The sequence below is a fragment of the Hippocampus zosterae genome, chromosome 5 (assembly GCF_025434085.1).
Source record: "Hippocampus zosterae strain Florida chromosome 5, ASM2543408v3, whole genome shotgun sequence".
Lineage (NCBI taxonomy): Eukaryota > Metazoa > Chordata > Actinopteri > Syngnathiformes > Syngnathidae > Hippocampus > Hippocampus zosterae.
In genome coordinates this window covers 14,800,728-14,816,828 of record NC_067455.1, presented here as the reverse complement: position 1 = coordinate 14,816,828, position 16,101 = coordinate 14,800,728, and the positions used below count along the sequence as shown (strand labels likewise).

General features: G+C 38.9%; 2 protein-coding genes across 2 annotated transcripts in view; one reads left to right on the top strand and one right to left on the bottom strand.

Moving 5' to 3' along the window:
- The window catches only part of LOC127600889 (uncharacterized), a 302,914-nt gene that overhangs the window by 111,741 nt on the left and 175,072 nt on the right, over positions 1-16,101 (bottom strand). The gene's annotated exons all lie outside the window — the stretch shown is intronic.
- On the top strand, positions 1,422-16,033 carry LOC127600870 (lysophosphatidylcholine acyltransferase 1). The gene is made up of 14 exons (XM_052065754.1): positions 1,422-1,843; positions 3,799-3,938; positions 5,439-5,653; positions 7,719-7,831; positions 8,654-8,714; positions 8,864-8,922; positions 10,334-10,368; positions 10,560-10,614; positions 10,746-10,828; positions 12,789-12,914; positions 13,138-13,291; positions 13,768-13,866; positions 14,133-14,271; positions 14,418-16,033. The coding sequence occupies exons 1-14, from the start codon at positions 1,721-1,723 to the stop codon at positions 14,651-14,653; spliced, it is 1,638 nt and encodes a 545-aa protein (XP_051921714.1). The 5' UTR covers positions 1,422-1,720; the 3' UTR covers positions 14,654-16,033.

Genomic DNA, 16,101 nt, shown 5'->3' with positions numbered 1-16,101 from the left:
TCATACGTCAGCCTACGGCGCATTTGGACAGCATACTCGACAAAAACAAAAAGGGAGGAGTGTGTGCAGCTTGTGTGGTTGTTGGAGCATTCATTCCTTGAGTAGAGTATTTGCAATTACCAAAAAAAACTAACAAAAGAAACATGTGACCATATGATGATGGTGATTGTATGACTCATTTAAGTGAACAACTTCCTGCCGGAAGTAAATTAGTCACACACTCCACAAATGACTGCCTCTTGTTTTGATGAGATGTTGTAGTCATTAGATTTATGTATTTATTAATGTACGCATGTATTTATTTGGTTAGTTTGTTTTGACAGTTGCTTTTAGATTGATAGATGGATTGTTAGAACAAGAGGGAAGGACAGACAGACAGTGGGGGAGAGAGGGAGGGAGAGAGTGAGAGTGTGAGAGAGAGAGAGGGGGGGGGGTGACCACAAGGGGTTGCTCCGCCTCCATTATCGCAGTGCAAAATAGTGGATGTAAAGTTGTAACGAGAGCGTATTGCCACGAGAGGGAAGCAAAGGATTAGTTACTGTACAATTATCGTGTTGTCGAGCTTGTGACCGATTGGTGCATCACTATCAAGGGGACAATGGAAATCAGTTTGGAAATGCTGTACAGTACATATGTTCACATTAGGCTCGCATGTGTCGCCTCTAAATATAAATCGCGAAACCTCTATGATCCTCTTCATTGCCTCCCGTTTGTAACCGGTTCACTTCAGCACACCGCCCACCACACGTATTTTAACAACATGGATTTTAAAATGAACGTTCGTGGAGCCAAAAATGTTTTTAAAATATTTTGGGTGGCTTACCTACCAGCAAAAGGCCTACTATAATATGCAGGCAAAGTGGATAACTCAAATAAATATTAAATAAAATTAGGTTACTCTTTTATACCTGCATTTAAAACGTAAATACGTCAACGAGCAAAATTGTTGGTACAGTACTCTACATTCATTCATTCATTCATTCATTCATTCATTCATCTTCCGTACCGCTTGATCCTCAATAGGGTGGCGGGGGGTGCTGGAGCCCATCCCAGCCGTCTCCGGGCAGTAGGCGGGGGACACCCTGAATCGGTTGCCAGCCAATCGCAGGGCACACAGAAACAAACAACCATTCGCACTCACACTCACACCTAGGGACAATTTAGAGTGTTCAATCAGCCTGCCACGCATGTTTTTGGAATGTGGGAGGAAACCGGAGCACCCGGAGAAAACCCACGCAGGCCCGGGGAGAACATGCAAACTCCACACAGGGAGGCCGGAGCTGGAATCGAACCCGGTACCTCTGCACTGTGAAGCCGACGTGCTAACCACTGGACTACCGGGCCGCCCCAGTACTCTACAGTACTGCTGTTTTCATCCTGAATTTGTGTTGGACGCGTTTTGCGCATGCGCAAAGTTGTGGCTCCATTAGCATCCCGAGCTAGCGGATCGCTTTGCGCACCGCGCTATGAAAGTAGCGTGTTGACGTAAAGATAAAGGCTACTTCAAATAACTCCGCCTAATCCCTGAGCTAACCATTATCCCTCCATGGTGCCGGATAAAGAGAGATAACGTTAACAGCCACGCACTGTCGCCGTAATTAGCTGTCGACCACGATACAGTTTGGGCAAAAGCTGCGTTGCGCGTGGAAAGACTCAATTTTGAGTCATTATTACGTTTGTGTTTGAATACGTAGGGTAGCCTTGAGAAAGACTTGTCGGGATGAGGTTACGGACTCGGAGTCAATGTGCGATGGAGCCTGATGGGAAGAAGATGGACCAAGCGCCTCCGTTCAGAAACCCTTTTGTACATGTCTTGAAATTCACCCGAATGGAAAAGGCAAAGGTAACTGTTATACATGCATGCATTCGTATCAATGGACCGGTGATGACCTGTTTGCGTTTTTAAAAAAATGGCAGGGTAACTGGCAAGGTTGTCAGTGCTATTACGTTTTTTGTGTTTTTTGCATGTATCCCACTCAATTGAGCAAGGACTAACCAGTCGTTAGCATTAGCTACTTAAATGTTGCAGTCTCACATTTGCCTTCTTTGCCAGCGTTTTAATGTTGTAAATAAATGAGCCATTTGAATAGTATTTTATTAGCACCGTGCTTTACAAAAGCGGCAAAAAGCGTGAACAAAGTCAGCTGAATGAATCTTAAAAGCATGAAATAACGTCACGATCAAATAAGCATGGCCATCCCTCCATGATGGGCCTAAACTAATGTTTTGGTTGTTGAAAACACCGTTATTCGATTCGGTAACATTAAGAGTTTTAGTGAGAGCATGACTGATTGTTTAATTGAGTCAGTGTTGTTTTCTATGTATGTCACTGCCCATTCAACACGTGTTTTACATTTTGGGACGATGACAGATTACTCACAGCATCTCAGTTCAAAGGGAAAGAGGGTATGTTGAAGGTGTAAACTACTCGGCGTCATTTTGCTCAGGGTAAACTGGGAAACTTTGGAGTCTTTTGTGACACAAACAATGTTCTCATTCAAACTGGTATGTTATGCCCGCTTGCAGGTTGTACCGCTGAGGACTATTTATCAAATCAAGTACAACTTTGTCAATTGCGCTGTATGTGCAATTTACAGCACAGATGACATTTCTTCCCTCTAAACCAGACAACAAGAGGAGCCGCTGCAGGTGCCCGCGCCGCCATCAAAAGAACAGTTAACATAAAATGACAAAATAATACCACACAGCACATAAGACACAGACAGTCGTGCGATCTTAACCACTTTTCCTGCATACACTTTGTTGTTTGAAACAGTTATAGATGAAAGAGGAGTGAATCAAAGTGTCCCTTTCACCAGTTTACTTTATGGGTAACGTGCAGACTGGTCTTAATTTTACTTAAAACCACATTCACTTATTTGGTTTAACAGTCACCAAATCATGCCAAGGTAATTGTTGACAAAATACGACATCAGGCAGAAGTATAAAAATATGTATTTCTCATTACTACAGACTTATATCTGCATTTCCTGTGCATCAATACAATTTCACCAGAGAATACTTATGTTGATGCTCAGTAAATAGTACATATACTGTATTTAAAATGTTACAATATGCCAAGGGACTACAGATGGAAACCGGCCACGGCCAATGGATATAATCTGGGATATTTCCAAACAAATGTTCATTAACATACCTTCTCTCCTTTTAAATAAAGTAAATACATAAATACAAACAGTTTGGATGTGGCTGCAAGAAAGGAGACATTACAGTACTTGATCCAAAATGGTTTTTTATTTATATGACAAAGAAATATCGTTATCACATGCTAAAAAAAATAATAGGGGAACCTCTGTAAAACTAAGCATTTCATCTCTCTTACTGAGGTAATGTAATAGCCAGTCAGTCAAAAGAACCTCTATTCTGTCACTGTATTTATTGTTTCAGCCCCCCCACCTACCCCCCATCTCTATTTTACCGTCATCAAACCTCTTGCCTGGTTTTGAACCACACACTTGGTACACAACAATGACTTCCTGTCTGTGTAATTTTTGATAGATTTGTTCTTTTTAAATTCGTTTTGGATTTTGTAAAAATGTTTAATTAATATTTTATGTGGTATTGTTTTCCGTTTGTTTCACTTTCGTATGTTTATGTAATTTTGTTCATTTTGATACTGAGACTTTTGAGACAACTATGACAGTTGACAAACACGCTTTTAACTGACTTTTTTTTGTCATCCCAGAGGTGTCTTACGCAGTCAGATTTTACCATGATTAACCTTAAATGTGTTCGGTGTGTGTTATTTATCCCTTTTTTTTCTGTCATTGTTTACAGATCGCAGTTATGACAGTCACACTATTCCCCATCCGTCTACTCATAGCTGCATTTATGATGCTGCTTGCCTGGCCTTTTGCGTTTCTGGCCTCAGCAGGACGCTCTGAGACAGCTGTTGAACCCCAGTGCCTCTGGAGGAGGTGGGTAATGCTGTGTGTGAATGTTTGCAGCACTGTTCACGCAGTGGATTTCCACATCTTGGTACTAAATGAGAAAGGCAAAACGTTGTGGGTGGTTATAAAATCTGCAGTGGGTTTCAACATCAAAAGAAAGCATGTTGAATTTACATTTTATCTACACGTTACAAATACATAAACACTCCAATATGAGTGTCCATTGTCCTATCAATTGTGTTGATCAAAATGTAATGAGAGATGGAGGAACTTGGCAGTGAGACAACAAATGCAGAATGCTGACTGCTGAGTATCCACTCTCATCTTCTACGAACCTGCTCCAATTTTGGTGTTGTAGATTACAGTGTTTTAAATATTATGATCCAGACTCAAAGTTGCTGATCAATTTGAATTTATTATTTGATTTGATAAGATTGTATTTTCATCATGGTTCAATTAGTCAGTCAAAAATGTTTAAAGAGAGATTTTATATTTCTTTGAATTTCAGGCAAACTGATAGACTTAAAGTGTTTTGTTACAGACTAAAAATATTAGTTACTCTTTGTTGTAATTTACCGACATTTTCTTCCCATTTTCTTAAACGTTAAGAATAACAATTTATGCAGGAAAAAAAGTTTTTGATTGGGGCTGGTCAACTACACATTTGCAAAACGGTGACGAAGTCTTATAGAGTGTACTTGACCTTTTGAGAAATTTCAAACTAGGGCCCATTTTCTACATGATCTTCAGTAGTGTAGATGAAAAATGTGAGCACACTAGTGTGAGTCGCTCAAAATGCACATTATTGTGTGACTCATCGAGCGGCAGCTACACACATACCTGCTGAGTGTGAGAGCTCTGGTTCCTTCCTAGCGATGCACACACTTTCACGGCTGCCAAAGAGGCACTCCTCGGCGGCGAGACAGCCTTCTCGTCTTGAGCCAATGGCCGGCTTCTGCGGTGAGGGAATTTTGGGCTCATTTCCCTGATACCCACCTCTGCTTTGTTCGCCGTACGTTGACGCGTGTAGCAGAGTCAAGCACCTCTAATCTGCAGTTGGCTAGCAACCGGCAGTGACAAAGATCGGATTTTCGCACTGGTTAGTGATCATTCGTGATCAGCCGATTTCAATGGAAAAGCATGTGATTGGCACATCGATCAATGTCTTTCATTGCTGATCTAACGATCACCGAGAGCTTTTACTTTTTAGCCTGCATCCAACTAGAGACTAGCCTGTGCGCACTGTCACATTTCAAACATGACTGTCATAGATGCATAAGAGTTGCTTCCAGTGAGCATGGCTAAATTTAAGCCAAACCTGAAAAATTGTCGGTGTACCTTGAGAGGAGGCAACTTTGAATAAATGAGCTCTTACTGTTCCATTGAGAGTGATGACCCTGATGTAACAGTGTAACAATAACAACAGTGTTTTGCTGTACCCGTTGACAGTTTCATACATTTGATCAGATATTTGTCTATCGAATGTTACTGAACTTAGATCTTGAACCTGAATCCTGTTTGTTTCAGACTGGTCGACATCATTTTGAAGATCATCATGCGGGTTATGTGGTTTGCGGGTGGCTTCCATTGGATGGCTGTTAAAGGGCAGAGGGCATTGCCTGCAGAAGCGCCCATTCTCACTCTGGCACCCCACTCTTCCTACTTTGATGCCATCCCAGTCACCATGACAATGGCCTCTATTGTCATGAAAGCTGAGAGCAAGGATATACCCTTGTGGGGAAGTAAGTGACTATCACTGTCATTATTTTCAGAATAAAAGATGCCCAAAGTTTCGGGTCATATTAAACTAGTAAAGGTATTAAAATAAACTTTGAAGTAACTCTTAGAAAGTGGAGCTGGTGGAGCTTGGAAACGGAACCACGGGGAATGTGTGACTACAAGCCATTTGGCTAATAAGATAAGAAAACCCTTGATTGTCTCACAATGGAGACATTTGCAATGTACGGAGGGACTACATTTCGGAGGGAAAAAATTGAAAAAAAGTAGAAAACAAGTATTTGCATGCGCAGAATGATTAAAAAAATATGAACTGTCCACAGTACAGAATGCGATATAAAAATACAAAATATAAGATATAAGCATATATGCAACTGTGTATGTGCTGCATAACGTGGTTGTGCTATTTACCATTGGTGAGTGGGGGAGATTCCAGGTTTCAGGTGCATTTATTCAGTAACCTGACAGCAGTCGGCATGAACGTGCGGCGGTACCTCTCCTTCTTGCAGCGCGGGTGTATCGGTCTCAAGCTGAAGGAGCTGCCCAGTGCTGTTAGGGTGGCCTGGAGGGTCTGTCCATCATAGTTGTTAGCTTATCGAGCATCCTCCTGTCGCCCACCTCCCCCAGAGTGTCCAGGGAGCAGCCCAGGACAGAACTGGCCCTCCTGACCACTCGGTTCTGTCTCTCTGTCCCAGGCTGAGATGCTGCCTGACCAGCAGACTAAGCCATAGTGGATCACTAAAGCCACCACAGACAGAGTCTTAGAAGGTCTTACGGAGGTACCCCTGACCCCCATAAGACCTCAGTCTTCTGAATAGGAAGATGCGTACAGTATAAATATTTTTTTCTAATTCATTAAGTCAAGTCAACAGTATTTATAGAGCACTTTCAAACAGCCATCGCTGCATACAAAGTGCTGTACATGGTACATTAGTCGATAATCTATCCCAGTGGTCCCCAAACTTTTTCCTGTGAGGGCCACATAACTTTTCACTTCTCTGATGGGGGCACTGGGGTCAGTTTGTAACAGCAAAAGTGTGACTGCAAGAGTACCTAGACGTAAAAATGTATTGTTTCCCAGAAACCCACACAAAATCAAATAACTTTTTTTTGATACACTCGCAGTATTAAAGACGTCTTTCTTCTCCGGACACACCACCTCCGCGACAGCATTCATGCATTTCTTGACAAACTCTCCTTACCGCTGCTTGCTATCAGTTGAGCAAACCGAAAGCTAGCCCGAACAGATGGCTGGTTCAGCTGAGCTTGGCATACAAATGTATTTTGCTGAGCGAACGTTCCTCTTTTTAGCGTTGACAGTTTGTCTGCTCTCATTTGCCCATGCAAAAAATCGTACTTATTGTTGTGACGGGATTAATAGTGTCTCCGCAGATTGTATTCTTTGAATACCGCCACCAACAGATGAGACTAAGAATATTTTCTTTGCATTAAAAAAAATAATAGTTTCTCAATTTTGGATTAAATTCCCTGTATTCTGAATATTTTTTTTTCTCTTACCTCGCCTTTTCGCCATAATTGCGGTCTCTTTGAGTAAGCAGCACGATAAGATGTTCTTGAGGTTGTTACAGTGTCTCACTTCATGCAAAATCTATCATTGAATTAACAAGGTATGCATTGTTTGTATCGAGAGATGTTTTTTGGCCTCCAGGTGCCCACTGAGGGCCTTATAGGTGGGCTGGGCTGAGAGGCATGACATGTAAATGAGGAAGGGAATATTTTTTCTGATATATCACTTGCAAATGTGTGTGTGTGTGTGTGTGTGTGTGTGTCTTGTTGGGGGGATGCAACATTATTTTGCATAATTGTTCTGTCGCATTTTGGATGATTCCTATGTCAGATAGGCTGAAAAATACAAAAAAGATTATATTTTATGAATGTTTAATATGCATGGTTTGGAAAGTGGGATGAAACCAGTGTTTTACGGTTGTAAAATTGTTAGTTTAACGATAATCTTCTCATCTCACTGTTGTCCGTGTGATTAAGAGGTGAGTCTTGCGAGAGCCTTTGTCATTATTTACGTTCTCTGCTGTGGATCTGTCGTTCCCCCAGCTTTGATAAAGTACATCAGGCCGGTGTTCGTATCACGATCAGATCAGGACTCAAGAAAGAAGACGGTGGAAGAGATCAAACGCAGAGCCCACTCTGGAGGGGAATGGCCACAGGTAAAGCTGTGTCTCAAAAGCCGCCAAATTAAGTTTATTCACAATCCCTGTTGATGTTTTAAACTGAACATCCATGTGAAGGCTCCAGTTTCAGACCGCTAAGAAACGTTCACTCATTAGTGGAGCCTTTGGCGAAAGAATCTCCTGCATTTTCTTTGTGGGCTGGCTTGGTTAAATAATGAAAAAATAATTTTCTTCTCTGGTCTTATGAATTGCAGCATCGCATGAGGTTACCTCATCACGGCTAACCTATTTCATAAAAATGTGAAAACTTGGAGAGGACATACTTTTGTTCTGTGCAGTCTTTCGGGAAAAACTGCTTGATTTCAAGTCCAGCGTATTGTGTGATTCATTGCTTTCCTCCTCTTCTACCATGCTCAATTTGTTTGTCTGTTTTGATAACAGGGTTGTGTTTATGTTGTGGGACACATGTGCCATAAATAATATTTATAAACTTAAATATTATGTTTATTAGGACTCATGTTCCCACAGTAACAAAAGACGGTAAGAAACAATCTTAAAAAGAAATACATTTACAATCTATTTTAATTAATTTATTTGAGATTCAATTTTGTCATTGGGGGTTATGACAAGGGAAAAAAAGCATTTTAGAAGGTATTCCGTGTGTGTGTGTGTGTGTGTGTGTGTGTGTGTGTGTGTGTGTGTGTGTGTGTATATATATATATATATATATATATATATATATAATCTGCTTCTCTCTGTCTTAATCACTCTAATTATGTGATTGCAGCACGTTTTTTTTTCTCAAAACATTTTTCCAGTATCCAGTTTTTACATGGTCTCTTCATTTCTTTAATACAGATAATGATTTTTCCAGAGGGAACTTGCACCAATAGATCCTGTCTAATCACCTTTAAGCCAGGTAAACCGGTCCTCATTTTTCTTCTTCAGCCTCAGTTCAGCTGTATCTTTGCAACTATACGGAAGCACTGATTCAGTCAGAAATAGTTCAGTTTTTCAGTTTCGTTTTGAAATGTGAATGCCCTTTATTTATTTTCTTTTTTCTTGTAGGGGCCTTCATCCCAGCAGTACCAGTGCAACCGGTTGTGATGAGATACCCAAATAAACTGGTATGAATCTTTCAATCTTGATTATTGTATGTGCGAGGGCTGAATGAGTTAGAAAAATAATTCAATTGCAATTTTTTCCTCAATATCACAATCGAAGATAAAATTCCTTTTTCAAGGTCCTCTCTGTGTATTTTAAGCATTCAAGCTATAAATTACAAGCTCACATTAATAATACATAAATGTTTTGTTCTTATAGGTTAGGCTTGCCCGAGAATAAATGCGGATGAACCATATATTAATCTGAAATTCAATTTGTCTACTTCAGTTAATCGTGAATTTACGAAACAACTTGGCGAGAGGTCAGATCAAATTACAACAATGCAAACAAATCGTGGCTTTATCACTTAAAACTTCATGCTTCAGGAAACACGGGGACTGCACTTCCTAGCACAGAACTTATCTCGCACTATAATTGTGTGTGTGTGTGTGTGTGTACACACACACACACACACACACAGTACATACTGTAGAGTGTGCAATGCAATGCATAATGAAACACAGTGGCAAACATGACCCTGACCCCTCTTTTTTTGAATGTTTTTTTTTTTTTTTTGCAGTTTCCCCTTAAGTACTTATTTGCACAGGGTGAGGTAGCTTTGAATAGTCTCCCCCGCCCCCAAATAAATAGTCACTGCCTAAAACTTTATTTTATGTTTACTTGGGTTATCTTTGTCTAATATTTGGATTTGTTTGATGTTTCTTGAACATCAAAATGAGGAAACTACAAGTTTGTAAATAACTATATGAGAAGAGGGCAAGTGCTCTCTGTTGGTTTTGTTTCTTCAATGAAACAAAAACATTATGATTTTAGCACACTAATATGGAAACTCTGCTCCAGTTTTGAATACGGCTGTGCATTTCTTTAATCTAAAGGGTAAATAGCTCATTTTTAAGCTTAAAGGGCATCTAAAATATCAAATATGTTGCTTATGATTTTATTTTTGGTTGTGGCCTGCCATTCTAATGATTGGATTCGATTGGATAAAACTTTGTCAAATGTACTGCATGTGTAACATGTAACATACAGCACATAATGACACTCCACTTCTGAATAAATTCTGTCAATCTTTCAAATTCTGTCATATTTTAACATCTTATTCTAGAGACGCCTGCTGGCCATTTTTGGGCAAAGCACTAGAGCGCAAGTATCCTTCTGATCTAACGTGTTTATGGTTTTCAATTGACTTCATTCAGCATGATTAAATTGTTAACTGGAATACTAGTTCATAACATTTGGAAATATTATTGTATTTTTCTTGGCAGAAACGTACACCTATTTCAAAATTCACACATGACAATATCCTTACGTGTTGTCAGATATTTCACAGTATTGAACTAAAGCTACATTGAAAATGCTGTTGTAGAGGAAAACGTGTTTCTTTCATTAACGTGGCTATTTTGTCTTGTGAAGGATACAATCACATGGACATGGCAAGGCCCAGGAGCGTAAGTCTTTTGCTTTTACCACATGCAATACTTATTTACGAAAAAATAAACAATAAAGTTAGTCTTGTTACTTCTAGGATATTGATTAAAAAAAGATATCTAGCAGCGAGCATATTTTCCCCTTCGTCAACACTTAAACCAAGTCTTTTGAATCACTTTTCATTAATTGTGTTCAATTTCTTTTAATCCAGGTTTAAGATCTTGTGGCTGACACTATGCCAGCTACACAATGTCTTTGAAATAGAGGTAAGTGTATGTAAGTGTGTCTATCTCATAGTTCCTGATGTCCTATTGTACACAATCACAGATCGTGGATAGAAGTGGATGTTGACTGGCAAGTTACCTTAAAAATTGTTGTGATGTCTCTCCCTCTGCAGTTCCTACCCATTTACACTCCCTCTGAGGAAGAGAAAAAGAACCCTGCTCTCTTTGCAATCAATGTGAGGCATGTCATGGCCAAGTAAGTTTTGAACAAGGTTAGGAAGGTTTCTTTGAAAATATATTCCTGTGTATAGTGATAGCCAACTAACTATGAATAAATGTAGTTAGTGATGTCATCCAAGTACACTCATTTTCAAAGCAATATAACATGCTTTCTTATATATTAGAGCTGTCAAACGATTAAAATATTTAATCTAATTAAAAATGCAACTGTCATAATTAACTCAAATTCACTAGAAATTCATTGTGGTTACTCATGCATTTTTTATCGTTTCTGAATTTCCTTTTACACTTTTGGGCCTATTTCCCCTCCCATTTTAATGCTCTCATCAACGTGGAATCATGAATCAGTTTTCTATGTGCAAAATGCAAATATTTATTGAAATAACAATTTCAATTTTCAATATCACATGAACATTTTTCACTTGGAACAGTTATTCACACATAATATCTGTCCATCAACAACAGTGAAAAAAACATTTTGTCACACAACAGCTGCTCTAACAGCTCTTTTTATGGAATCAAAACAGAGCAATATAACATAAAGTGCACATTTAAGGTAAACTAGTACTCAGCCTATAGGGGATTTAAGCCATGTTTGCATACTTCATTTTTCTCAAGTTTGCTTTGAACACAGCAGTCTGTTTCTGTATGTTTGTTGGACAATAACGAGACCCCGGACACCAGTGTTCGTTATGTGCTGCTGTATTCAAAACTGCCGGCCGGGTTTCACTCCCCCTAACAAAGTCAGACTATGTTGATTATGTTGGTTCTTCTTGCGCGGAAGTCTCTCTACGGTTTTTGTGTATACCTCATTTTGGATGACTACACTTGGTTCGATGACAACACTGGAGACGTCTTATTTTCGCTAGGTCGGTACCACTGCACCGCTGAACTTTCGTTGTCATGTCACCGCCTCTGCGCACCGTCACTGTCGGACGAACACAGAGAAGCTCCACCCGCTCTATTTATCTGGACACGGAACGCTGTAACCTTCTTCACAAAATAGTTCCAAACAAGTAACAATTGCGTCAGTGGCATACATCGTATACCTGTATGATACACAGAGAAGAACAGGTAACTTTGGTCTTGTCAGTGGAGCAATCTGGCAACTTTTTAAAAGTAAACTTTCCATTCATAACCTCTTTAAGTATCCGTTTTCGGTGTCTCGCGCTGCCATGGCTGGCAAAACAGACATGGGCGTGGACTTCTGCAGCGCGCTTGTTGTTTTGTTCTGGTGTATTTATAGAGCAACGTAACATCCACTTGTGACGTGAGCCGCATTAATCTCGCGAGAAAAATTTTAATCCCGTTAAAATTAATTGAAATTAATGCCAATAAAAATGCGCTAAACTGACAGCTCTAATATATATATAATATATATATATATATATATATATATATCTCTCACACACACACATATAGTGTGTGTGTGTGTATATATATATATAGAGATAGATATATCGAGATATTACACATACATACGCAACCCCCCTTAACTTTCCTCTGAATTTCTCTTCCTCATTTCACAGCCCTGAATACACTTTAATGCAAAATAGCGTTCATCGATGGAGTAATGCATTAAAAAAAATATTTGCGAGTGACGGCACCAAATTAACATATGTCCCTGTAGTTATATATATTTGGACTTTTCTTTCTGATGGCTGTTTAATGTGCTTGATTTTGGAATTTGGGAGCAAGTCTGAGCACTCTTAATTTAACCCCAAAACAGAAACTCTGAAGCACTTTTGCTAACCACTTGTGCATTATGCAAATAAGCAGGATGGAAATTTCCTTAATACATTTAAACTTCACACATTGGGCGATGTGTACATGTTTATCTTATTTGTAGGAGTGACAGATTTTGCTTGACTATCGAACTGACAGACGTTTTATTTTTAATCATTCATCACCACTGCAATGTAGTTTTTGTGTTTTCCATGCATGAAAGATATACACTACTGTCTTGACTGTTACAGAGCCCTTGGGGTCCCCATCACAGATTATTCGTTTGAGGACTGCCAGCTCACCCTGGCAGAAGGCCAGTTGAGACTGCCAGTTGACACCTGCTTATTGGAGTTTTCCAGACTCGTCAGGAGACTAGGGTAAGTCATTCGAACCTCACGTTACAGGAAACAGAGCATAGAAACTGTTGTTGTCGTGGTCTTTGTTGTTGTCAATTATTTAGAAGCAATACTCAATGATTCAAATATGTAAGGTTATAAAATTAAGTTCTACATTTTCAATCTGACTCGCAAAACTCTGTGCTTGTTGCATTTCCTAATCTTATTGAGCATACTATTAGTGATAATGTTTTTCCTGTCACAGGCTTAAACCCCAAAACACAGAAAAAGTGCTGCAGGATTATGGGAACAGATCCAGGAAACTGGAAGGACAGAGGCTGTGCTTGGATGACTTTGCTCAGTTCTTGGATGTACCCGTTTCAGATATGTTACAAGATACGTTTTCCCTTTTTGATGAGGTCAGCATTTGCTCTCAAGATGTAAAGTTTGAAGAATATGTTTGGTTGACAAAAAATATTTATTAAGGGGGGAAGTCAAGTAAAAAAAAAATATTCGCAATATGTTCTATGAGCCCCCACTCATCCAAACACAATCTTCTTCATAATGTTGTGTTTGAGAAAACAAAGCAGAATAATCAAGCCATTTGTAGCCATCTCAGGGGATGACTATTTTGCCACTTGCTCTCAACAGAGATGGATAAAAACAAGACAATTTTGCTGCTGAAATCAAATACAATAGGAACCCAAATTAAATGTTTAGATTAGCGGTGTTGCATACAACATTATTGCAAATAATTTTTTTATTATTATTTTTTTAACTTGCCTTCCCCTTCAATGTTTTAAAGGCATTTATGTCAATGAAATAATTACAGGGATGGACATGGTCATCGTCGCTGTCTTCGTTTTAATAATTTAAGATACTCTTGCTTTTCCAGCATGAAGATAACAGCGTGGATATCAGAGAATATGTGATAGCTTTGTCTGTTGTATGCAGACCATCTAACAGTCTGGAAACGCTGAACTTGGCCTTCAAGGTAAATTCATTAACAACATCCACAAGGCTTTTGTTGTTTCATCTTTGTAACAAAACATTCCAATTTTTTTTAGCTTTGTCCTGTAAAATTGTGAAAAACAGTTTTTCAAAACATTCATTTTTTGAAATTGATGTATTTTTGATCAACTCTATTTAATAGGCACCTAAAAACACCTTTTCCCCTTTAGTCTCGTAACCACAGAGCAAGTCAAGTAGGTTACAACAGCTCATGACAACCAACTAACGTACTGTAATGTGACTTTATAGATGTTCGAGGCTGAGGATGGCACTATCACTGAGACAGACTTGGCAATTATTCTGAAGACTGCTTTGGGAGTGACTCATCTCAATGTAACCTGCTTGTTTGCCGCCATTGACAGTGAAGGCACAGGAAAGATCACATTTGGTGAGAAATATAACCATCTTTGAAATCTAATCTGAAGCACTATAGAATGTTTGAGTTTAATTTGGGTTTAAAAGTAAAAGTAAAGCATTGTGAAACCTTTTGTTGTCTGCTGTTTTTGTCTTGTCCCCCTCTTGTGGTGTCTACAGACAATTTCAGGAGCTTTATGGAAGAACATGTGGACTTTGCAGAGGAATACCTGTACCACGAAAATACAGGACTTCTCAGTGGTTTCTGCCAACATCAACAAACAAAGTCGTCTAGACTGTCTTTTCATAGCGTGCATGGCACTACCAATACCAAAATAACTAACGGCATCTGTCCTGATTTCAGCCCCAATGATCACGACAGCACAAACAATGCATTCCTTAAGAAACACAATTGAAAGAGTTGTGATTGTGGAACAACAAACATCTCTCCTGGTGAGAGGCTGTTATGTGCTGCATGCTTGGTGTAGATGGTTCCTTTTTTTTTTTCCAAACTGAAAAGGACTATATTTCAGTAATTACAAATGAGATGTTCACCTTACCTTTTTGCTAGTATTTTGTCCAGATGTTTTTATTTTAAGTATCTTTAAAACATTATAGCAGTTTTACTTCCTGTATGTTGATTTTGTATTTTTTTTTAATTGTTATTTTATTTTTATTTTTTGGGGGGGCCATGGAGCGAGTGTTTTCAGAAGGCCGGCTTTGGTTTTAACGGTTACAATGCATACAAACTTAAAGAGACTTACTGAGGGTTGGGGCAATTTCTCTTTCTCTCTATCTCTCATTCACACCTGCATATTTTTATTAGGCTTCACATGTTTATAGTCAGTGGAAATCAATCCGTGACAATGAAAGAAACGCTTTTGGGAAAGTAGTGCGTTTCAGATGTGTGTGTACTGTATATATATTGTTCCCCCTTTTTTAAATGCTACTGCCTTTTGGCTAGAGAGAGTGTCCAGATGGCATTTTGGGTAGTATTAAAAAGTATTTACGTAAAGGTCCACCCGAGGTTACCAGTGACAATTGTTGCATTTGAAGCCATTTTTCTGCTTCAAGCCAAATTTGAGGTGTTCTCTGGTCTTTTGAGTAGGTTACATTTTTGCTATGCGCTTGTTAAATACATATATTTATACAATATTTTTGATTTAGCTCAGGGTTCAGTAACACAAATGACAAATATACTTGTATGATGTCATCATTTTTTACTTTGGTTTTTGCGCACGTCTTTATTTTATACGACATCAGTACTGTTCTGCCTACTTTAAATCATTTGTCTTTTTATTGTTATTATACAAATTGGACCAAAAACGTGTTTGGTGATTATGTCACCTGTTATGTCTTTGCTGTCCCTTTCACTCGGCGGTGTCATGGCCTTAAAACTGGGAAAGGAGTTTGGGTGTGACGTTGAAAGCACATTTCATTTTGTCAGCGGATTTTATAACAAGACGTGTCATTCCAAATTCCTTTTCTGCCTTACATTGCCATACTTTTTGGTCACCGGTATTCGATTCAACACATACATAGCTTCAATCACTTGGAAAGGAAAAACAAATATGCTAAAGGTTCTTATTTTTGTATAAATGTTCAGTACAGTGACATGCAACCCTGGAAGGCCACAACCAGCCTGAAAGCATGATGCAAGTACCGTAATCAAATTTTGATCACTGCCCAAACATGAAAACTAATTTTGTACTTATTTTGTCTTTTGAAATAGAACATAGATATCAGCACCATTGTTGAGCATGTTAAAATTGGAGGGATTGCTTTTCCATTAGCAATTTATTTTTAAGTTTTCCTTTTGTAATTTAACTCTGTCTGAAGACCATGCTTGCATGTGTTTCTGTTA